This window comes from Leuciscus leuciscus (assembly GCF_965113295.1).
Source record: "Leuciscus leuciscus genome assembly, chromosome: 6".
Classification (NCBI taxonomy): domain Eukaryota; kingdom Metazoa; phylum Chordata; class Actinopteri; order Cypriniformes; family Leuciscidae; genus Leuciscus; species Leuciscus leuciscus.
The window spans coordinates 38,698,873-38,724,089 of record NC_138730.1 but is presented as its reverse complement, the minus strand read 5'-3'; the positions used below and the strand labels follow the sequence as shown (position 1 = coordinate 38,724,089).

Sequence of the window (25,217 nt, the reverse complement as noted above, 5' to 3'; positions counted from 1 at the left end):
AGTGAAATATGTTGTTGTGAATTTATATAAAGTTACAATTAGATATTAAACATATTTAGCCCATTAGACATACAGCACCGTGTAATCATATGGATCCTGGATTAAATATCTGCTGTACTATTCACTTAGTCATCATACAGCTACAAAACAGTGTCCTTCATGGCATTTTATGAAGACAAACACAATTTATCCCTTTTCTAAAATTCCAAGGGCCATTTATAAGAAAGAGACAATATTTTTGTTCACAAAAACATTATTTATCAACACCATTTATGAATTATGATGACTCCCCTATGGCTTGCCACTCTGCTTTAACTGTTTTTCTATCCTCCTGTCAAAGTGCTTCTGCTCACTGATAAAAAATTAAAATAAAATTAAACAAACAAATGTAAAAAGGACATCCATGGTGAATTTTATTTTGTCAAATTCAAAAGCAGCAGGACTCACTGTTAAATTTTGTATAAAATTCCTGAATCCTTAATTTTTTATCACAGTTGCTTTTGTACATTTCATCATTATTCATTATATCAATTCATTTTTTCCTTCATTAGTGAAATTCTAAATACACCTCCGCAATTCATCAATTCAGGACACATTTACAAAATAAAGTGTAATAGAAATGTATTGAAAACATGCTTAACAGTTTATGACAACTAGTCAGCCATTTTGCATTTAATGACTTATGCAAGGAACTAATGCCTAGATGTTTTGAGGAGTATGACAATTCAACAGAGAAATAGTATAATAGCCCTATATTTTGATCAACATGACATAAAGAGTTGATAATAGGAAACAGCAGACAGTTGTACATTATGAATTGCATGAATGTACCAAAGCATTTGCAATTTGTATAAAATGAGAAATTGCTTTTATGATGTGCACAAGTGAAAGATGATGTGATTTCAGGTGTGATCTGAGAAATGCACCAAAGCAACTGAGATAAACTATAATACTTATTGGAGACCCTGCAGAATCACTGACCCCATGAGTCACAGACCACATAAAAGAAAGTGTTACGAGAACACAAACTGCCTTTTTAATTTGCATTTCATGTGTGTATTTCATTAAAAAAAGCTAAACTTTAAAAAAATATAAAAAGGACATCCATGGTGAATTTGATCTAGTCACAGTGTGTGTGTGTGTTGCCCAGAATTTATGTCAGATGAGTGTGGATTGCATCAATTTGCTCCTGATCTTCAAAGTACAATGGCACAGGTACTTGTTGGTGGAACACTTTTGGAAAAAGTGTCAAGACACTTTGATTTCTTTTGGCCACTGATGATGGACTGTGCAGAGAAAATTAAAAAAATGACATTAAAAACATGTCCTTGTATGTCTCTGTAAGTCATTTATTTACTAGAGAAGCTATTGGTTTGGAATGCAGTTAAAAAAGAGATGGGTGTTTATAGTTTATAAAAGTTTCGAGAGAGAGAGAGAGAGAGAGAGAGAGAGAGAGAGAGAGAGAGAGATTTCCATAGCTAAAGCAAACACACTGGGATGCATCATGCAAGTTACTTGGCATAGAAAAATCCCACTTTAAGTGCACACAGCCTACATTTTAATCCAGATCAGTACGCTATTTTAAGAAAAATTTATATTTAGATATAAATGAGATAGTTAGATCTCATTTTATAAGAAACAACTCAAACCAGAAAGGAGTAAAGGAGTCTTACCAGAAGAGGCAAGATAAAGACGGGCAACAAAAGAAAATTCAAAAGAAAATTAATTTTGAAAGTGAGTAGAGAAGACTAGGGGCAGCTAAACTTACACGTGGTAAGCTATAACTTATAAATTTAAGCCAGACAGAACATCAACCTGACCGTCCAGAACTTTTTGTCTCTCGAAATAAATGATAGACCTATCCATTGATATAAAGAAATGAATTGATATCTACCTAGCTCTATCAAGCTATTCGTTTATAAATAATAAATGTTGCATCATTGCTAAACAACAATAACTTTAGCGGATTATTTATTATACCTCAATCAATTCGTGTCAATGTACAGCCTCCCCCTACTGGACGCATCAGGAACAGCAGGGGCGTAAAACTGCTTGGGGCGTATATCTACCGGCTCCAGGTCTGCAGCCTCCCCTTACTCCTGTTACATGTAAAATGTTACTGGTTGAAATATTATTTTATGTTGTAACTGTAGGGCTAATAGAGTATGTCCCGTATAACTGCATATGTGAATATTATGTAGACCTAACTTTTTTCATCAAATTCATGCTTTAATAGTAGGGTAATCGTCTAGTCAGTCTGTTTAAAGGTGCTCTAAGTAACTTTTTTTTACCTTAACTGAACAGCTTCGGAGTCATTGGAATGGTTATATTACTTATTTCGGGTTGAATGGTGGTCGTTTCGCACCCCCCTGGTGCCCGTGAGCGGAAAATCCGCACTTGCAACTTTGAGCCGGCGGGCCGCCGGCCGCCGCGTCAGGAAGTATCGCGTGATATCAGGTCTCGCGATGTAAACAATTGCTTTACGGCCAAAAGAAATCTGCTAAAATGCTGTCATTATTGCGCTCCCTCACGCTGTCCGAACCCGAATGAAGAATACGTTTTAAAGAATGTCCCATCTGCTTTGATGCCGTTGATCTACTAGCCTCTGGTGTCTGAGAATCACCAACGAGTTTTTACAACAGTGTTGTCAAATATCTATTCCGAAGCTGTGGGGGGGAGCTCTAGAGAGAAACCTGCGAGCAAAAAGCGAGAATACAGCGAAGAAATCCCGAAACTACTGAGCCCTGCTTTAATAGCTTGCATCCATAAAAGTCTTCGTTTAGCTTCAAGGGCGTCTTCGATGACGGTATTCTATATAAATGAAGACCATCTTTTTTGCATTCCGATTACGACATCCAAAATCATTTCGTCCGTCTTCCTCCACTTGTTACCACTGTTTTTCTTCCATCACTTTACATCACTGCATTATTATTATAACTGCATTCTCTCATTATGACTTCTGATCCCATATGGTCTGTTGACCAATGATGGTTCTAAAATGAATGATCTCAGTGGTGTGACAAAACAATCTAATATTTTCACTGTTAAAGTGAATCAATCAAGATCAAGAAACTGAAAAAGTGTTTGACCCACTAGTGCTTAATGCAAATGAACGGAGCCATAGCTGAGAATAGGGTTATTTATTCAGACACAACAGCAGCAGACTTGTCCCATGAGCCTTTATGTAGTCACTGATGTCCAAATATCATTTAAGAAAGGAACACAGGAACAACACAATATTACACTACATGACTTCAAGTGAGGGCTGCTTATTAGCATAACCGTGTCAAAAGGTTAGTTTGGCTTCGATTTAAAATTAATAACATTAATAACAAAAATCTAATAAGATTAAATAATAAAATCTATATCATTAGAAAATATACAACATAAACAACCCAAACAAAAAAAAGTGCAAGATCATAGTATCAAACTATTTCACTTGTTAATTGAAGTTTAACAAGCCTATGTGCCAATGCCAATGTTTCTTTCAGCACTACATTTAGACTGAAGTTTAGATTCCCTTCATAAATCTACATTTAAAAACTCAATACTTTGATCCATGCCATCAATTCAGAGGCACTCAAAAGGGCTGCAAACTCGTTCAAGCAAAAACAGTGAAATTCAAACATTAACCACTTTAAATGACGGACTTACTTGACAGCTTTTACAAAGGCAGTTTACATTGACTTGGTTTTGATATTTGCACGAGCAGCTGAATTTCGATACAGTATTTGCAGCAGGCCATAAAAATATCCATATTTCAGCCAAGCATTGGACTGCATGTACATCTCACTCGAACATGTTCCACTCTTACAGTTTTCACTCAGCAGTTTGCAATGATACATCAGAAATAACTTAAAGAAAACTGCATCTATTTCCAGAGGCTAGATTCAAACAGGCAAGTACAGACGCACTGTGATTGTGGAAAGCGGACACACAGAGATGCTATAAAATCTCAGGAAGGCCACAGAATAGATCAAATGACACGTTTTTCCAATTATGTGTGGTGTGGTTCAGTGTTTGATAAAGGTTACTGAATGGAAGCGCATATGTAGCCAAGCACACTACAGCAAAGCATCACATCCCAATATGGCTCAGGATCATGAGACACACAGACACATGGCACTGGCAGTCAAACAGTTACTATGTACATAAAAAGGGTTTGCATTTATCTCAGTCATACACTATGAATCAGAACTCAAGGTCCAGAAACAAAATAAATACACAATCATACCAATAAAACAGAAGGGACAGCACAGCGCCACACATATATAAATGCATGTGTTGTTTCCCTCTAGTGGCCAGAGCTGGCTCTACGTGGCCTGTGTCCAGAGTGTGACAGTGCGGTCAGCGGAGGAGGACAAGAAGGAGAGGTGGTGTGTGTGCCACCTGCACTGGATCACCTTATCCGCATGCTCTCCCGCTACAGTCAACGGCAGCGGCTTCGTCAGGTCACCTGTGCACACATACAGTACAATGATCAAAAACTCACTTCATTGCTTTAAATGTTTCAGAAACGTTAAAATACATATTTACACTGCATCATCCGGAGTGTAGCTGACACTTCCACAACCTATAAAACAGGTTCCCACACCTTTTGACCAATGAACTTCTTTAGTTTTTGAGTTATCGGATATCGGATATTTTACAGATAAAAAAAAAGATATATATATTTGATTGAGATTTAACTCACAAAGAACAAACTGACTGTAAATATTGTACAGAACAGCATAACTGGGAAAATATATATTCACTATATATATTTTCCATTATGCACTCTTAACACTCAACAGTAATCACTCTCTCAACATGTAATCTGGATTTAAATACACTGATCATTTAAATCATTCAAATTAATTTCTATACTGTAGTAGATAACTGGCTTGCAGTCTATGGATGTGAAAAAATGTAGTAAAATAAATAAAAATGTAAAAAAATGAATATAAAAGTAAGTTTAATGCAGGGTTATTATAGTTAACTAAATCTAAAACCATAAAAAATGTGTTACTTGAAATAAAATGAACTTTTAACTGAAATAAAATAAAATATTATTTTATATAAAATATAAACTTTTTATTTTGAATTTCTCATTTTCATTTCATTTAACTTGATGTACTAAAATAAAATTGAAATTAAAATAAAATAAATCTATACAGACATAAAAAATTAAAACTGATTCAAAATATTAATAACAGTATGTCAATGATACTAAAATAACGTATCATGTTTGATGTATTCAGTTCAATGACACTAAACTGAGGGGCATATGCGATCTCACCTTGTAGGTCAGTGACGATGACCTTGGTGTCGTAGGATCCCGTGAGCAGGTAATGAGCCCCGGGGGAGAAGCGCACCGATCGGACATCGCTGGAGTGCGGTTGGTACGTCTGAACCATGCGCCCGCCTCTGATGTCATACAGCATACAGGAACTGTCCTCCTGCCCTGTTGCCAGCAGACGCCCGCTCGGGTCCACCGCCACCGACGCCACAGGACTGCCTGAGACACAACAGATATACACCACATCAACAATCACAAACTTAACATTACAATTCAACAACACTGACCAAAACTGATTGTAACCTAGAGTGGAGACAAGATTTATATTCATTTTATTTAGTCAAAAACTTCTCACAATATTTCGAGAGGCAATATAATGTCATACACTGTTGTAATTATTTTCACTGTAGTGTGCTTTAATTGTCCAACACACAATTTTGAAACAGGGTTTTTATAGAGGGTTTATTATAGTTAAATAAAACTAACTTTATTACTCAAAATAAAATAACCTTTAACTGTAATAACATTTTTATTTGATTTTATTTCATTTTCATTTAATTTAACCTCATGTACTACAATAACCAAACCAGAAATAAAAAGTAATAAAAACTATAGAAACATATTTCAGAAAATAATAATAATAAAAAAAATAATAATAAAAAAAAAACACACAACAAAATTACCAACACTTCAACTTAAATAAAAACAGAAATTATAAAAATAAAAACTGATTCAAAATATTGATAAAAACTATATAATCTCAATGATGCTAAAATAACACTGGTCTGAAAGTGACTTATTAAATCTTGTAACATAATATCCAAAATTGTGAAGCACATTAGTATGTAATATGGCACGATGTTCCCAGTGAATCAGGTCAGATATACAGTTTCAGTGCTGGAAAAACCAGGTCATACCAGCTCAAGTGTTTTGTTCTTTATGTGATACTGTAGCTGTTTTGTTACCATTTCTAAATAGCTTGACCAAAATGGTCTACCAAGAAGATTTCAGCTCCACCAGCATCTAATGAACCATCTAGACCAGTTTGAAGTAGCTAATTACCAGTGTAGACCAGCTAGAAACCATGTAAAACTAAAGACCATCAGAAACTACTGGGTCATTTCGTGTCAAATCAACAACATTTTGGAAACTTCCGTGACCTAAATTTTAAACCAAAATATTATCTCTTTTCCCGCCATTGACAGAATTTCCCGGCTTTCTGTGTTTTCACTGTAATAAGGTAGGGGGCGCTATTGTGTTCAAATTGTCGAATTTTACTCAACACAAGAAGTGCTTTTTCCCAGTTTTGAACAGTCAACATGGGCATCTAATGCAACAATGATTGCTTAAAGGGGTGGTTCGGGATTTTTGACATCGGACCTCATTTTTAAGTCAGCCTGGTTGTTATTCATCAGTGGAGACATTTAAAAAAAATAATTATCCAGTCCTTATATTTGGATAGTTAGCCGATGCTAGGCTAGCGCGAGTCAATGGTATATGTTAGCCAGCCATTAAAAAACGTTTTACCCACTCCACAGTGCACCAAACGCAAATCAATTATAACACTAGACTATTGATGCAAATGTCCGTTGAGAGAATAATGTTAGAAATCAAACTTACCTTTTCATCACATTGCATTAGTTATAATTTGTTCCCTGTAATCATAAGCCTTGTCTACAGCAGCAGCGGAGTGATATTGATTACCTAGGCAACCGAGTGAGCCGGTACACACATGACGCAAGTGTATTTACCTGCCGCGACTTTGATATCGCTGAGGAATGCTAGCTAACGTTAGCTGGATGTAACGACTGTAGTGCGCTTCTGTAGTAAAGGAGGTGAAGCCCACCTGAGCCTTGGAAGGACGTCCCCACCACTCTCACACAGCTGGGAACACGCAGGTCCCAGAAACGCACAGTCTTATCCTGAGAGCCAGACGCGATCATCCAGCCCCCCCATGTGTACAGAGACAGAATATGACCTGCGGAGAGAAAACACACACATCACATAAGAACGAAAATATTTATGAGGATCTGCGTGTATATATAATATAAAGGGGGGGTTGTACCTGTGTGTCCGCTCAGTGCATGCAGTCCCTGTCCTCTCTGGCAGTCGGTGGTGTAGATGTTACAGTCTCCAGCTCCAGCACTGATTAAAATGGCCCCTCCGCTCTCAGGACCCTCCATAAACGCCAGATCTCTGATAGTCCCATCATGCATACTGAACTCCAGATCAGGACCTGAATTTATATAAAGTACAAGTCATTCAACCAAACTACATTAAATTACTCTATGAAGATTCATGAATGTTGGTTTGCAACCGGTCTCCCCTCACCTGTAGCATTGCAGGTTTCAGGGTTGAAGGGCAGCACTTTGACGTATTTGTCGTTGGAGCCGGTGGCCAGTAACTGTCCGCAGGGGCTCCAGGCCACACAATATATGGAGCCTTTGTGATGCTTGTTCCTCTTGAAGCGGATTGCAGGAGGTTTACTCGTGCCCGAGCCACTGAGAGAAACAACAATACAACTTTATAAAGGTTCTGGTTCCCTACAAATTAACTGTCGCACTTTGTTGATTCGGCCAGAACAAGTTACATTTGTATGAATTTTTTTTTTTCTTTGGAATAGCATGCACTGATGAATCGTTCACAATAAGACTTGAATTGGGTGATCGATATTGACAAAAAATGTCTCTATTTTCTGGGGTTTTGTTGATAACGAGACGATATTATTAAGTTAGAATAATAAGACACTTTAGGCTGTTACCAATCAAATGAAATCAGTATCAACAAAATCCATGTTTGCACTGCAGAAGTGGCATAGAAGCTGCATCTAAAGCGGCATTAAATGTATTTACACTGCAATTATGATTGCATTAATAAAGCATTAATGTTTAAAAAGTTATATTTTAAGTGTTCAACTCTGATACTTTACAAGCAATACTTTACACATGAAACTAAAACAGCCAGTAGGTGGCGGCAAGTAACTGTGAGTCACTGAGTCATTCATTCAAACGGCTTATTAATTCAGGGACAAAGCAAGTGACTGTCTTTATGAATGGATCATTGAATCGTTCAATCATTTGGCAAAAACAGCACTCTTGCTCGTTTCTCAGACAACTAATAGTGTTTTTCATTTTCTAGTTTTTTTTATTATAGTTTGGTGGCTGAAATGAGGATTTCAGGCCCTTGCTTGTATCCCATCATCTATAATGTATCTGATTCAGATCTTTTAAGCAGGTTTTAATGCAGTGTGTGGGCGGCTGACCTCGTGTCCAGTGTGTCGGGGTAGGCACACACACGCAGAGTTTTAGAGTTGGACCCGACCGCATATAATGTTCCTGTGGGGTGGAAGGCCACGGCGCGGACCGCCTGCGTATCCTCCAGGGTGTTGACCATCACAAACTTGGCTTTAGTGGTCTCTTTCTGCAATACACGCATATAAACACACATTTTGCATGTGAGAAGGGTTATTTGAAGATTATGTTCATTTAATCTCAAATAATCCCTGAACAATCCCTAATCTGTTTTTGATCTGAGAAGTTTTAGAGCTGTAATTAAACCAACACTAAAGCCTTCAGAGGGAGAATGTTTTATTCAGTGAATGTTAACCCTGTAAAGCCTGATATAAGAAACAATAGTCCAAAAAAACGAATTTGTTTGGCATATTTGTTTGCATATTTGTTTTTTGTTGAGTATCTAATTTGATAAATCAGACTTTTGAGCTCATACTCAAAGAGAGAAACAAATTTAATTCAAAATATGCAATTTGGTGCAGCTGTTATTTATATGGCCAAAAATTAGAATGACATTCTGATAGCTTGTAAATAATGAGCTCTTTATAACAGTGTAGCAAATTACTTTACATAAAATGCCTATAAATATCAGTTGCCACTCCACAACTCCCAATAATAGGTTCTAGTAAGATGATATTTAAATGATTAGTTTTATGATCAATTAGTTTTAGTTTTAATTGTTTTGGGGCAAATCATATAATGCAATAGAATGATGATTGAAAGATGTACAAGTAAAAGTTCCTTAACATGCCATATTTGATGCTCACATTTTAACATGATTTTTCTAAAAAGTTGCATCAGTCGAATAAGTGTTCTTGAAATATTATTAACAATATAAAAGTAATATTTAAGTTTACTTTATAAAAATCATTTTTCAAAGCAAACGTGGACCACGACCTGAAAGGGGACATTTTTAGAATTACATTAAAAGGCCTTTTACTTGCTATAAAGTAAGAACTATCAATCAGACGAGAGAAGGCATGTAAACAGGTTTTTCAGCAATGTTTTGATCATGTTGATATTTTTGAAGAAGGTTATAAATTTGTAAATATGCCACAGTAGGCTTTATATGGTTAACTATGTTGAGCTGTAGGGGACGCTGTACCTCTGGGCCTTTAGAGCGGGTCAAACTGCTGTCATTCAGTCCAGTTTTGTCTTCAGTTTGGGCACTGCAGGTGAAAACAAAACCTTTTTAGAACCCTAAACATTGATAAATCACTAAAAACATTACCAAGCAAATTACACAAGTTTGCTATGACAAAAAGCTCATATTTTTCTCAAAAACAATCTTACGTTCAGGATTCACTAGGATAATTTATTTTTGAAACTCTTTGAATGATTTTGATGAATCGATTAAGTGTGACTTGAAAGAGTTAAAGAACTGGTGTCTTCTCACCTCTGGGGCAGTACAGGAGACTGGCTGGGCGGAGGGAAGGCTGCTTGACCTGCTGACCTCTGAGGAGTGCTGGTGACCACATCGCTGGCTCCTTCAACCCCTTCCTGTGTCTGTGGCGTGGCTGAGGCATCTATCGCCTCGCTGTTGTTGTTACTGCCTCCATTACACTGCTGAGAGAGAGCCTGCACCTCTTCTCCCAAATCATCCATTCCCACATTCAGCTCCTCCAGTCTTTGAATAGACCTGCATACATATATCAGGGTTCTTGCAGGTTTCAGCAAGTCAAATTTAAGACCTTTTTAAGACATTTTACGACCATAAAGTTTGAAATTTAAGACCTACCAAAAAAAAAATTCAAATCAAAGAATTAATTTTATTTCAATGAATTAAGTAATTGAAAAAACATTAATTTAATTTACAGATAAAACGATTAGTAACCTTCCACACCCAACAACGTGTGTCAAATTGTACTATGCATATTATACTGTAAAAAACACATAATTAGTTGATTTTAGTTGATCATAGTTGATCATAACTAGAGATGAAATGGCATGAACATTTCATTTCAATGATTATAGTGACAAAAATGACCACGGTTATCACAGAATCCTGTTCAAAAAGTACTAATACTACACAATGTCGAAAACCAGCAAATAACAAATAAAATTAGCATCAATATGCACTTTTTGTTTACATAAACATTAAAATAATACCATTAAAAATGATAGCCAGATTTTAAAAGTGTCTTGCAACATGTTATATACTAACATACAAGTTCAAATAAAGTTTAGACAAAAAAGTTGTTTTTATAAAAAGATAAACCTCACATATTTCAGACTTTAAATACATTTTTATAAAAAGATAAATTACTGACATTTACAATGCACTTAAAATTCGGTCGGATTTTCCCGTGGCGTCTGTCGTTGCAATGCAACCATGCACTGCGCTCTCCACAATGCATGAAAACAGGTCAGGGGTAAAAAAGGTGAGAAGGATGCGGCAGCAAAAAATCCAATCCAATCAACTTATATATATATATATATATATATAGTGCTTTTTAAATGTTAAATTCATCAATCTGGTGCAAATTAAACAAAGAAAAATTATTTTAGTTACAGTGTCTGTCTACATTACTACTACATAATAATAGTTACAATATTAATCCCATGATAGTAATAGCCATATATTGTAAAACAAATGCACTGAAAAATAAAGGAAACTTTCATAATTAGTTTTGTACTAATTTCTATACTTGAAAGAGTATATTTCTATACTTCACATTAAAGGTGTGATTGGGCTAGCCCAATGTCAATCAAGAAAAGAACCAAATGGGCCGCTGATCTACGCGTTTCATGGGGTGTCAGAAAAAAAAAAAACTAACGCTGACTTTTTATTGACCAATGCATTACACACTAATTACGCACTAACCCAGCGCCGCCAATTAAGCAAAACAAAACGAATGGGCCGCCGATGCACGAGTTTTATGGGCCGTTAAGACAAAAAACGAAACAAAAAAGTATGAGATGTATCGGCCCAAAAAGCACGTCGGCCCACCGGGAATCTCCCGGTAGTCCCGATGGCATTAGCCTACATGCCTGGACGTCACACAAAACAAAATCCTACCTGTAGCCTTTCACCATCCACTTATTTAGCTGCTGTCGCATCAATTGACATGCCATCTCCTTTCCCCTCTTTCTTTTTCTAGGTTTAGCCCCGACAGCTTTTTTGCATTATCCATCTTTTTCGACGACAACTCACTACTCGTTCCTGCTCGCTCAGCGCTCACGGCGCCCGCGCCCGCTCGCGATATTTTCCCGCCCTCTTCTATGTCAAAATTAAAAATAATGACATTGGCAACATCGCTGTCTGTATCTGACAGGACAGTTAACATTGTAAGCTAACTTACCTCAGGCTTGCTTTCCGACGTGCGGTTCTTTGTTCGGCAGTGTGTCATCAGACTCGCGGTGTTAAAGACTTTGAAAACAATTCTGCCCTACTCTGACTCGGATTGGCTGTCAGGTTTCGGCATTAGGAATGATGATTGGTTTTTTAAAGCTGCTAAGTTTATGGTAACTATAGAGATATACCGGGTAAATGCTGGCCACGACCACGTCCATGCACGGCCACGCTTGCTGTAGCTCTGCTACAAGGTTCATTTACGGAGAAGAGAAAAACACCCGTAGTGTTTGGGTGCACCCGCATCCTTCCAGTTGAGTGAGCTTTCAATGTTGTTACGGAAAGGGGCGAAGCTGATTGGTTGGTTCTTGTCACATGACCTGCGGTGCGTTTGCGGCATTCTGAAGAGTTGAGATTTTTTTTGATCTCGCTGCGCCTGGAAAAAAACGAGTGCGTCGCTTCAGTTATGAGCACGCGCGCGCCTACATTTGAACGAACTTGAGCGCGCAAAAGATGTGATATGTGAACGGCCTGTTGGCGAGACCTTTTTTAGACCTGACTAAATGAAATTTAAGACCACGGATCAAAATCTGGCTGTTTTTAAGACATTTTAAGGCCTTAAATTTAAAGTTCAGAATTTTAGACTTTTTAAGACTTTTTAAGACCCCGCGGGAACCCTGATATATACATAAAAACATGAAGCTTTAGAGCCAACTTGGTGCCCACAGACTGCCCGCTGACTTTATCAAAATCATAAGATCCTATTTAAATTTAAATCAAAAATCCAATTTGGCTTTATGGAGTTTGTGCAAGTCAGTAACAAACAAAATAATTTTGTCTGCTGAATTTTAAAATGAACTTTATACCATAATTAGCGAGTACACTGAGAACATTTGCCATGCATAAATATGTCTTACAAGCTATTAAACTGTATTTGCACTATTTTTACGTGCTGTGAACCCTGGTTGCATTAACAATTACACTGTAGAGATATATGTTAACTGTATGTGAATATGACCACTGGTCATTTTACATGTCGCTCATACAGTTGCTTCCTGTCAAAGTGACCAGAATTAACTAATACTAATAGTTAAATGCCTGGCTAAATGGGACTAACTTTGAGCTTGCTCAAAATACTTTTATTTTTAAGTTCACATTACTGATGATCACAGTTGCTTTTTTTAATAACACACACATCAAAGTGCATATAGCTTATAAAATGTATTAGTGTTTTCTTTGGGGATTTCTCCACCCACTTCAAGTTCCACCATCTGTAGAAGCTTGAGGTTCATCTCATTAGCCTTTCATTTGATATTCATCTTAATCTCTGCCAAACACAAACCACGATTAACACAGTTGGTCATTTCCCTGTGGTCAAGGGGGGTTTCCCCCTCAAAATCCCCTGAAGCAGATGGCATGAGGCCAGTGTGAACAGAATAGGTTTTTATTCGTCCTAATATAGCTATACTATACTTATAGTATGGTTATAGCTAGTATACTTATAGCTATACTTATATTCCAATTAATATCCTAAATTTCTTTAATAACTCGCGACCAGCACGGCTTCTGTAGACAGAACAATGAATGTTTCTTCTGCCCTGCCCTCCCCTCTGACACACTGCATTATTTATGGTTGTGGCCTTTAATGATGACATCACCAGTGGAACGGTACGGCACGGTTCCAAAACCTCCCTTTGTTATGTTTCTGTGTTACAATTGTGCCGTAACCACAGCAACAGAACTAGAAGAGGTATCAAAGCCAAACAAGAGAACAGGGTTCTAAAATGACTTCAGTGTTTCTCAGATCCCTCTCTGATTGAATCGTTACATTTAACTAGTTTTCCTGTAGGGTTTCTTGAGGGGTCTGTCATTTGAGTGACTCATGCAACAGCAGTAAATAATTAATACAATTCCTAAAAAAATCCTTCAACATATTTACAGACTCTGAGAGAGGATAACTGACACATTTGGAGTCGGTTTTGTAAAATGGGAGTGATTTATTCAAATCTATTTAAAAATGTATCTAAAATCATTCTGTTTAGTCTATCATCTCTTCTTAATCTTTATGAATCTCACATCTCTTGATGGGGGGGGGGGGGGGGGGGGGGGGGAATGAGGATTCAAAATATAACTTAAAAGGATAGTTCACCCATAAATGAAAATTCTTTCATCATTCACTCACCCTCATGTCATTCCAAACCCATAAGACTTTCATTCATCTTTGAAACACAAATGAAGATCTTTTTAATGAAATCTGAGAGATTTCTGTCCCTCCATTGAAAGTATATTCATTCAAAAATCTGATGCTTCAAACCATTTATAAAGAGATCGTAAAATAAAGCCATATTAATCACGCAGTTTAATCCAAGTGTTCTGAAGAAACACGATCGCTTTATATGATGGCCTTTTTACACATATAAACATTTATCAGCGAACATACATAGAGCACATCAAAAACGGTAAATGGAAGCTCAACTGTAGGCCTACTTGTTTGATGTGCAACAACAACAAGACTTGAAAAGTTGGATTAAACTGCTCAATTCCTATGGATTTCTTTTACAATCTCTTTATGAACATTTTGGGTGAAAAGACTTTCAGTTTTCATAAAAATATTTTCATTTGTGTTTCAAAGATGTTTGGAGCGACATGAAGGTGAGTAATTAATAACAGAATTAACAATTTTGGGAAGAACTAACACTTAAAAGCTGGAACTAGAAAATATAAAAAAAAAAAAAAAAAAGCTTCAATGTCACAATTTCAATGAAGCAAAAGAAGTCAAACCAAATATAAAATTCAAATATTTTATATTTTTTAACAGATTTTTATGCTGACAATAAAATTTGTAATGAAGATATTGACTATCAGGTATTAGAAGAAAAAAACTAAAAACAAAGGTTGTGTCATGGATGGCATTGCCTACTTGTCAGACTGGAGGAGCAGGGCCACCTATTAAATTTGCCCTGGGAACCATGAATACAAGCTACTACCCTGTCTGGTACTAAATAAAACACTATGTAAATGTGAGTTGAAGGCACACAAATGTAAAACAGGTCATGTGTGTGTTTATGTGTTTGTATTCCTTAGGGAATTCTCCACCCACTTCGAGTTCTGTGGCTGCTCGCTGCACCATCTGTAAAACCCTGAGGTCATTCTCATCTACATCTCATTAGTCTTTCATTTCATATTGAACCTGCCATGCCTTTTTTCTCTGCATCCCACCCTCTTGCTTCTAGCAGCATTAGATTTCACCTTGCGTCTTTGAGTTTGTAAACTTCAGCTGGTTTGCTGTACACCAGTGCAGCTCTCGACACAAACGCTGACCTTTGGTTGTGATGTTAGCGGAGATGTGGAGCTTGGCTGACCTGGTAAGGAAGGCTTCTGTGAGGTTGTGCTTGGCGGTGGGCGGAGCCTCGTGCTGCTGGACTCCGCCCTCTCGCAGCATCTGCTGGTAGAGTTCACGCTGCTGCTGCTTCTGTTCCAGATGTTGCTGGACACGCATACGCTGGCGGTAGTACTCCTGAAACTGCTCCGTGGAGTCCCACAACTACACAGAAACAGAGGGGACAAAGATGAGATGAGATGAGAGAGAGAATCTTAAAGTCACCATGAAATCAAAATGGACAATTCTTATTTTTTTTATGGAATATAACAGTGTTTATTATAAATGATTTATTCGTGGACATCATTATTTTTGTTTAATTTGTATGCCCTATAGTAATCTTTAACCAAAATAACTTCTCCTCCCTCTCGCAGCGACATCTCTTCTCTGATGACATGTTTACTGACAAGAGGGCGGGACAAACCTGTCACTCACATGACATCTCAGCAATAGCAAAGCAATTTTGTCTTTTGAGACAATCATATCTCACCCTAAATTTTTTTCTTTTTCAAGAAGCCCATTCACTCGGATATACAGTACATCACAATAGGGGAGAAAAGACTGTCACAATTTTCTATTTCTGACTTTAAAGCCTAATGCTGAAAAGTTACTCCCATTTCAACCTCAAAGCTTATGAGCAGACAGACACTTTCTGGTCTGGTGAACAGATTTAATACATCACAGCTCTCCAGTGATTACTAGGCACAGATTAAAAACCCAGACAGGAAATAAACTGTGTTTGTTGTCACAGAGCTCAGAGCCTCTGCAATCAGAGCTATCAATACATTGGCTGTTTCTCAATTCTAAGAATGCAAAATAACGGACTTGCGTTCTCCTAAAGACCGGTCTTGCCGAAGGACTTGGAACTTGGAAGGACATGAGGAGATGTGCTCTGATCTTGTTTTAGATTTACATTTACATTTACATTTATTCATTTAGCTGACGCTTTTATTCAAAGCGACTTACAATTGCTATATATGTCAGAGGTCGCACGCCTCTGGAGCAACTAGGGGTTAAGTGTCTTGCTCAGGGACACATTGGTGTCTCACAGTGGATTCGAACCCGGGTCTCTCACACCAAAGGCATGTGTCTTATCCATTGCGCCACTACCACCCAGATTTCCTTGTGCAGAGAACACAGTAGGTTAAAGTAAATGGCTGTCTTTCTGAATGTGTCCTCTCTCCTTTATTATTTATTTTGTATACAAATGATTGTAAAGAATTTTAGAAATAGACATATTATAAAGTTTGCAGACAACTCTGTAATGGTTTAGTTTATTCAGTGAGGAGGACACAACACATGGACCTGAGTTTGAGGGTTTCTTTACCTGGTGTCAGGATGCTTTTTTTTTTGGAAAGAACTTAATGTTCTTTAAACCAAAGAGATGATTATTGACTTTAGCTCTTGGAAGCAATCGATTCAGTATAAACAAACAGCTATAAATGGAATGGATGTTGAGAGTGTTGAGCAGTATTTCGGCACTATTTTAGATAATAAATCTCCTAGCTGTTACGGCACGGTGCGATGTGACAACGGTCGGGTCCTGTGTAGACACGGTGTAACAGTCTCTTATGGCGCGTTTCCACCGAGCGGTACAGTACGGTACGGTACGGGTCGGTACCCTTTTATTTGCGTTTCCACTGCCAAAAGTTGAGAATGGTACCAAAAAGCCGAACCGTACCGTACCACTTTTTGGGTACCCTTCCGTTGGGGTACCTAGCACAGTGGTACGGTACTAAAAGGTGGAGCTAGACTCACTGCAGGACGTTGATTGGTTGACAGAGAATCGTCACTTGCGCGTGCTACGAGGGGAATGACAACATAAGAAGCGCCATTTTTTAATATACAGTTTAATATAATACTACTGTTACTGTGTCACGAAATGTAATTTTAAGAGTTTTTCAGGCGAGAATGTAGTTGTTTAAAGCTCAAATCTGTGGTTTATTTATAAAGATGATTTGTTTTTCCCCGGTTGTGAGATCCATGCGATCAGCGGGCGCTCGGCGCTCATGTTTCCCGGCTGGATGAGCCTTTCCTCGGCTAAGTTAGTTCTTCTGACGTTCGCCGATGACTCCGACGGTAGTGGTTAAACATGAGATATAATTCGTCTTGTGTAGACCTAACGGGCGATCTTTGGTCTCGTGAATATATAATTCGTTCCCTGTCAATCGTTTTGGCCGAGGGCTAAGTTTAGTTTCATATTATAGGCTATTTGTATTTAACTTTACTGTTGTAATGTTAGACTAGAGCGCAGCATTTGGACATTTGACTGAATTGTTTGCTTTATTTCTTATTGTATAGCTTCTTGTACCTTTTACTTAAACTTTTATATTGGCTATTATTGATAAAACTGAAATTTTACAAAAAGAAATATGGTTTCTTGTCATTTTCTTATTACAAGATTATCACTGATGTTTATTGCAACATTTGTACAAATGCATATATTGCCTGTAATATGTGTAATTTTTTTTATTATTTAAACGAAAAGAGGTAACGTTAGGGTTGTGTTTTAAATTTCGTTTTGTTATAACGTTAAATAGAATAACGTAGGCCTATAACGTGCAGTGAATAATCAATATGCGTTGTGCATGAACCACATTTGTGTCCCTATAATGTTTAATTTATTTAAATGAAAACGAAAAGAGGCAGAGTAGTGTTTTATAACATATTTCGTTTTATTGTTGCTTAAAATGTACATACAGAGTAACAGAGATAACCGGAGTAGCAGAGCGAGCTGAGTGACCTTTTAAGAACGCGCTGTACCATTTGCATGTAGGAGTCGCACATGGCAAGTACAAACTTTGCGTACTTAATATTGAGAAAAGCCTAATGTCGGCGCTTGTCTTCTTGTGACAAACATGTCGAGGAGCAAGAACAAGATCTGCTGTATATGTCATCCATTGTAGTTTACTATGTTCTTCTTCGCGCGAAAATGACGTCGATCGAAACACCACGCCCATTAAGTAAGGGTACTGTTGGCAGTGGAAACGCTAGCCAGATCATGGTTAACAGACCCGAACCGTACCGTACTGTACCGTACCGTACTGCTCAGTGGAAACGAGCCATTAATGGTACTAAAACAACACTGTTCTATAGCACGACATTCCAGTTCAGTTTTTTATTTTAGCATTCCAGACAACAGCCACTAATGGTGAACAATCTAGAACTCTTTTCATCACAACCTCCGACAGTCAACAATCTAGAACCCTTCACAAAAGAGAGATCTATAAAGGTCAACATTCTAGAACATTCTAGAATTTTTGCTCATACAGTCCCCTCACAAACACATGCCTAGCCACTGTAGCTTGGAAACAGCCAATCCAAGCCCTCTGCAACTATGCAGTGATAAATTGCAAGCAGTAACTAAGCTTGCCTGCACAGGGCTACAGGCTGTTTATGAGAGAGAAGAGGGTGCACATGCAAACTTCTACTGCTCACAGACAATTACAAGGCATGTTAATAACAACAGCTGGAGCTAATAGATCAGAAAGTCAATAAAGATTAACTTGAATTTGAATGCTAAATTAAAGTCTTATAACATTTACATCTATGCATTTAGCAGATTCTTTATCCAAAGAGACTTAAATTAGATGAACAAAGCAATTTGTCAAGGAGCCAAGCCAACAATATTTGTAAAATACAATGCCAGGTTTATTTGAAAACTAGATTAGGAAGCAAGCTAGAGAAGATGAGATTTTTTTTGTGTGTGGGAGTTATACTCACATAACTGAATTATTAGGCATGTTGCTTTTCCAGTTATTAGTTAAGTAGCCAAGTATCGTTTTATCTAATTTTCAGGAGATATCAATGGATATATTGACTGACAAAATACCTCATTCTTCTCTGCAGAACCAGGTGCTGGAGCATCTTGACCCGGGGCAGAGGCCGGGCGAGAGTTTTGAGGACCAGGTGAGCTCAACATTTTATCAGATGGAGTTTCAGTTCTGGAGCTGCAAGACCAGAGAGTCCACATTACTGTTTCAGACACACACCTTACACACCTTTGTAATGACTATGTTCTGAAAAGATTCTGCTTTCAAGTCATTCTTCTCTACCACACCCATCAAAATTTCTCTGAATTGAAAAAGCCTTGAATATGCAACAAACATTGCCATTTTTTTCACAGGGTGTTTTAAACAATAACAACAATTTGGAATAATCAAGATCATATAATGCTCTTATGCTCACCAAGGCTGCATTTATTTGATAAAAAATACAGTAAAACCAGTAATGTTGTGAAATATTATTACAATTTAAAATAACTCTTTTCTATTATAACTATCTGATATTTTAAAATATATCAGAAATGTTTATCTTTATTTATTTAAGTCATTGTCATTTTAATAATTACAGGTAATTTGCTAATAATCAGCTAATTCAATCTGTGATAGTGCTCACCACATGGTAAATATGTACGGTTTATAGTGTTCTGGAGTTTGTTTTAAACGGGTTACGCTTCTCAAGCTCGAATGCAGATATACAGGTGTATATCAGATGATGTTTACCTCTCTGGTGACTCCTCAAAGATGCTGTGACATCCTGAATTCTCCATCATCACACTGCGGTTCAGGTGTTGAAAATTAGCAAACGAGTGTGACATGGGAGAGGTTTTCCCTCCGTCTGTTCCCGTACCTCTCTTCTCTTGGCCAGAGAGACCGTAGGACAGGCCGTCCAGTGCTGGGTTCAGAGAGCGGGTCATGTAGGTGTCTGCAGACTGCGGGCGCCGGAGAGGGGAAGCGGGATACGGGGAGAGCTTGCTGATGAGCGGGGTGAGGAGGTCGGCGTAGGTGGCCTTGGCAGGTTTAACAAGCCGATCCACGTGGATATTGAGCATCTTCTGCTCAAAGGCGCAAGAGAAGACGTTGGGCGACAGGTTCTGGAGCCAAGAAAGCAAGCTCAGGTCGAGATCATCGCAGCCGTTCCCGCACAGCATGTCTATTCCCAGAAGAACCTCACTCTCTGTGATCTCCTCTCCGGTGGCTTTGCTCTGGCAGAACTCCACGCAGCATTCGTACAGCACGCCTTTAATCAGAAGCTGGAATAGACGGTTGGCGCTTGCGCGGAACCCCGCCTCGCTCAGCTTTCGGTCAGCGGGAATAAACTCCGCCACCATGACACAGGCCTCCTCAAAACACTGCACGCGCGCCGTACTCGGATTCCAGTCCTTGAACTCGGCATGGTTGGTGAGGCGGGGCAGCGTCAGGAGAAGGCAAAGCTTGCTGTAGTCATCTTTAGTTGGACAAAACTCTTCCAGAGCATGCAGACACTTCACAGCCTCTTGCATGGTTAGCTCCAACTGAACATAGACAGATAGAATGAGAGAGAGAAGCTTAAGAAAGCTGGTCAGAGCCATTTGAAAACAAGCCCTAAGCAGTTTCTCACATGGTGTTACCATAGTTTTTTGGACATGATAATCTCTCAAGATTTACATGCCAGTAAAAGCAGAAACAAAAACTAAAATGACTTTACATGCATGTTCCTTTATCTTCTATATAATATATTATATGATATATATTTATATAATATAATATAATATAATATAATATAATATAATATAATATAATATAATATAATATAATATAATATAATATAATATAATATAATATAATATAATATAATATAATATAATATTGTTTGGTTCACATTACTGTTGATTATTATACAAATTATTATTATGCATAAACTACAGTTCAAAACTTTAAGGTCAGTTCAAAACTTTAATGAAAAATACTGTAAAGACAGTAATATTGTAAAATATTACTACAATTTAAAATAACTGTCTTCTGTTTGAATATATGTTAAAATGTAATTTCTTCCTGTGATAGTAAAGCTGAATTTTCAGCGTCACATGATCCTTCAGAAATCATTCTAATATGCTGATTTGGTGCACACACACACACAAAAAAACAAACATTTATTCTTATTACCAATAATGAAAACAGTTGTGCTGCTTCATATTTTAGTGGAAACTGTGATACTTTTTTTTACAGGATTCTTTGCTGAATAGATGTTACTCACATGCTGTGGCTCATCCTCAGCAGACATGGCGTTGTTCACACACAAAGCTTCCAGAAACTTCTGTTTCAAAACAATGTAGCGGAACCTGAGAGGCCATGGAAAATTGCACATATATGTGAAGTTACACCAGCAGTGTCTGATTTGATTAAAATATTCATATACATAATTTACATTAAATGTAATATTCAGTGAACCCCTAATCAGTGTTTACTGTATGTACAAAATGATACAATTCTAAAGAGTAAAAGATGTGCTCCTATTATTTGGGTTGCAATTCTGGAAAGATTCTGAGCTGATCTCTCACCTTTTCCTGTCAAATTTATCCAGACACTCAAGAGGCTGAATAAACTGTAACACTTCATCCCACTGTCCATCCAGAATGAGCTGCCTGCAGGGGGGAGAATGAATGAGAAAGTGAGAAAAAGAGTGCGTCTAGCCTAGACAATTTGACTCATATTAGCACAATAATAGTACCAACCATTCAATCTAAGAACATAAACAAGTTTAGACTATATTTAAAGGAAAAAATTTTACCATCTGAATTGATGTTGTTTTACACTGTCTCAAATAGTGATAATCACTAGAGACAAACTACATGCAAATTCTTGGTGGTAAAACTCTGGAGTTGTCTTATCAGTCAGACTGTGGCCCTGTTTAGACCTGGAATTAAGATGCGTTTTGGTCGATCGGACCAAATCCACAAAGTTTTTGTTAATTTGCGAATATAATCATGATGAACAAACCGTGTAAGTATCATAAACTTTTGCTGGTCACAGAGCTTATTTTCTGCAATAATCCAAAAGCCAATGGAAAAATCCAAATTGGTTTGTGTCGATGAAACCAGTGTGATGCTAACTTCTGGGTTGGCCTACAAACATGTGTCATCACTACAGCACTCTAGTAAAACAAATGCTTGATTTTCTAGCTTCAATGCAGAGTAAAACTGCTGTAAATTGGCAAAAATATAAGCATTATATTATTGGCTCATGTTAACGCCACATTAGGTGTCCCATATATGCCAGTGGTCTTTTTGATTTGAATTCTGTATAGATCATACCTGAGGAAGAGCATGTCATCTGAGTAGAGGCCATTGATGATCCCGCTCTCCTTCTCCAGGGCCAACATGCTAATGTGCAGCTTGCGTGAGTTTAGGAAGTCCAGCATCACCTTGATGATCTCCACTTCCTTTACATTTATGATCTCCTCAGCCGTCATGGTGGCAAGCTTTCACAGAAAGAATGAGAGAATGAACACTTCGTTTAGAATATGGTTTTATCCAAAAACAGTTATAGTTCACATTTGCTCAAGCGACCAGAGGTGCTCAGGCCTCGTAGGGCTTAAACCAGGACCCACTACTAAGGGACGTGAAACACTTTTTATGGCAATCGCAATGTAACGGAAGTAGTACTGTAACTTTATTGTGACATACAGTATTGTGACAACATCAGAGCTGTAGGGTGTGGTCTTGGTTCTATCCATCAGTTGTTGATTGGATGGAGGCAGATCTAAATGCAAGCTTGTGGTTAATTGTTAAAAAAGGGGCGGAGTTTCAATGGGTTAAATGATTGGAGAATATATGATTAAATATTACAAAAAAACAACAACATTAAACACATGGATGAATTATTCATAATAATATATAACATGCAAATGAACATTAAATGAACAAAGGAAATACATTTGCAATCATTTTGATTGAAAAAAAAAAACATTTGGCATGGATACTATTATTAATAATTAATTACTAAATTATTTATAATTATATTTTGTTTTGTTTTTTATTGTTGTAACATGAACAATAAAAAAAATACTTCTAAAGCATTTATTTATCTTATGTCAATTTGAACATTTATTAGCCTATTGCATGATTTAATATCAAAACTTGTATATGTTAATATTATTTAATGGACCTGAGCTAACAACTATTTGTATTACCTAATGTTAACAAAGATTAATAAATACTGTAACAAATGTATTGCTTATTGTTAGTAAATGTCAGTCATTGCATTAATAAACACTGACTAATTGAAAAATATTGTAAAGTGTTACCAATATAGTCTAATTATTTATTATTTCAGTATATAAAGTCATTTGATGTAGCAACTGTATAAAAAAAGAAAAGAAAGAAAAAGTGACAACAACCTTCTAATTAAAATACCAAACCATGTTGTGACAAAGAGTCATCATGCCAGAAATTGCAGATGTAAACACACAAGCATGGGAGGTGACAGTGACATTCCACCCAAAACAAAACAGCCTGTTCCTCAATACTATTCTCTTCACAGCAGATGTTTCCACATCCAAACCTGTTTTATATCATTTCAAATAACTGTAATAAAAACAGCACGTAGACTTATGCTTTAAAATGACACATTATTGCTGAAAGCTAAAGGAATGACAACCATAAAAATGAGTAAACTATATTAATATTAATCAATAATAATATTAAACAACAATATTATTAATTTGAGGATGCTCTAATACACACATAAGAAACATGAGGGAAATGTGAAGAAGAAAAATACAGTTCTGCAACAAGCACAATGGTAGTAGCTCACGAATTGCCCTTTTTTGGGGAACTTTAAACCCTTTAGTTTGAACCACTAAGCCACACCACCGGGCCCCAACCTTGCACTATGGGAAACGCAGATTTGCTTTCTCATGCTTTCCCACCGCTGGATCAGGATGCAATCATTGCAATGTATTTAACGTTATCTGACCGCTTACATTAATTGTTTCTTAGATAAGCCACATTACATCCTATCAAGTCCCAGTGAGAGGGGACATCCACCCATATATACATTATTCTGAAGCTGCGGGGGGAGAGTGTGTCATCCAGGCGGAGCAGGAGCAGGAGCAGCAGCCTCTCCGGCCTCGCCTATCCTCAAAACAACAGCTATAAGCGTCGCGAAGAGCGATTTAAATCTCACCTGATAAACTCTACATATACGCGAAGTGCAGAAATCCTCTGTGGGTCCACCGAGGGTGTGTCGACACGCGCTGTCTGGTGTTTTTTCCTCCGTATTTCGGGGAGAGAGAGGCTCTTGTTGTCTCTGGCGCTCGCTGGTTGTCAAGCACAAGCTTCCTCTGCGCGCTCTACCAATCCGCGCTCACGCACACAAACCCCCGCAAAACCCGCCCCGGCCCGCACCGGCCTGCGTGTTATTCAACAAACTGAGGCTTAATGCGGATTTGTGATTAGCAGCATTATATACGCATTATACTATGTGTGTAAACCTATACTAAGCCGAGAAAGTAGCGGTTTTTAGAGACTGTTTGGGCTTTGTATGATGTCAGGATTATTTTGTTCTTCTAAAGAATTGTAAATTATTACGAACAACTCTCTGAAATAACACGCAAAAAATAAAAAAGTAATAAAATACAAGTTACACAACACAATATAAAATACCGATATTTTATAAAAAAATAAATTAAAAAAAGCATTGTTCATGGGTTTAAACATTGTCATTTTTTATGTGGTAATGTTATACAATTAATTCCAAGTTCAATGACGATTCCAAAACCATAGTTTGATATTTTGTTATGTTTAAATGTGTTCCATAATTGTTTTACTTCTTTCTTTCTTTTTAGTGAATCTAAAGTAGTCCGACTCCCTAATGAATCATTCTTGTGAGTCTTTATTTCTTAGAAAACCTGAATGCACACAGCACGGTCACTGTAATCTGACTCTTGAACGTATGACTCTTATGAACCGGTTCTTTTTAGTGAATCAAACACGAGTCAAACGCTTTCAAATAAATTCGAGACGTACCTGTATATAACTGTTATTATCGAATTTCCATACCTTAAATAAACACAATATGCTTTTCAGTAATTTTTATAGCCTAAATAACTTTCTGGATTCACTTCTATACCCATACTTACTCACAAAGTCATGAATGATGTTATAATCAGTTGACAACAATATTCATAACACAAGGGAAAAAGGGGTCAAATAGG

General features: G+C 37.3%; 1 protein-coding gene and 1 long non-coding RNA gene across 2 annotated transcripts; both read right to left on the bottom strand.

Annotated features, from left to right (window-relative positions):
- Positions 1-3,125: 3,125 nt before the first annotated feature.
- On the bottom strand, positions 3,126-24,372 carry wdr47a (WD repeat domain 47a). Its single transcript, XM_082173503.1, has 15 exons — positions 24,188-24,372; positions 22,315-22,481; positions 21,562-21,645; positions 21,258-21,342; positions 19,745-20,535; positions 19,072-19,189; positions 15,223-15,404; positions 9,965-10,207; positions 9,674-9,737; positions 8,541-8,698; positions 7,610-7,779; positions 7,344-7,514; positions 7,125-7,256; positions 5,279-5,497; positions 3,126-4,456 (listed from the first exon to the last, which is right to left on the bottom strand). The coding sequence occupies exons 2-15, from the start codon at positions 22,470-22,472 to the stop codon at positions 4,314-4,316; spliced, it is 2,718 nt and encodes a 905-aa protein (XP_082029629.1). The 5' UTR covers positions 22,473-22,481; positions 24,188-24,372; the 3' UTR covers positions 3,126-4,313.
- Positions 16,016-18,364, bottom strand: LOC309501585. Its single transcript, XR_014206938.1, has 3 exons — positions 18,326-18,364; positions 16,347-16,805; positions 16,016-16,136 (listed from the first exon to the last, which is right to left on the bottom strand). It is a non-coding gene; the product is annotated as an uncharacterized lncRNA (long non-coding RNA).
- Positions 24,373-25,217: the final 845 nt, after the last annotated feature.

Coding starts and splice junctions, on each gene's coding strand:
- wdr47a (XM_082173503.1), bottom strand. CDS start 22,472: ATGACGGCTGAGGAGATCATAAATGTAAAGGAAGTGGAGATCATCAAG. Junction 5,498..7,124: donor GACGTCCTTCCAAGGCTCAG/GTGGGCTTCACC, acceptor GTTGTGTCTCAG/GCAGTCCTGTGGCGTCGGTG. Junction 4,457..5,278: donor CATCGTCACTGACCTACAAG/GTGAGATCGCAT, acceptor ATGTGTGCACAG/GTGACCTGACGAAGCCGCTG.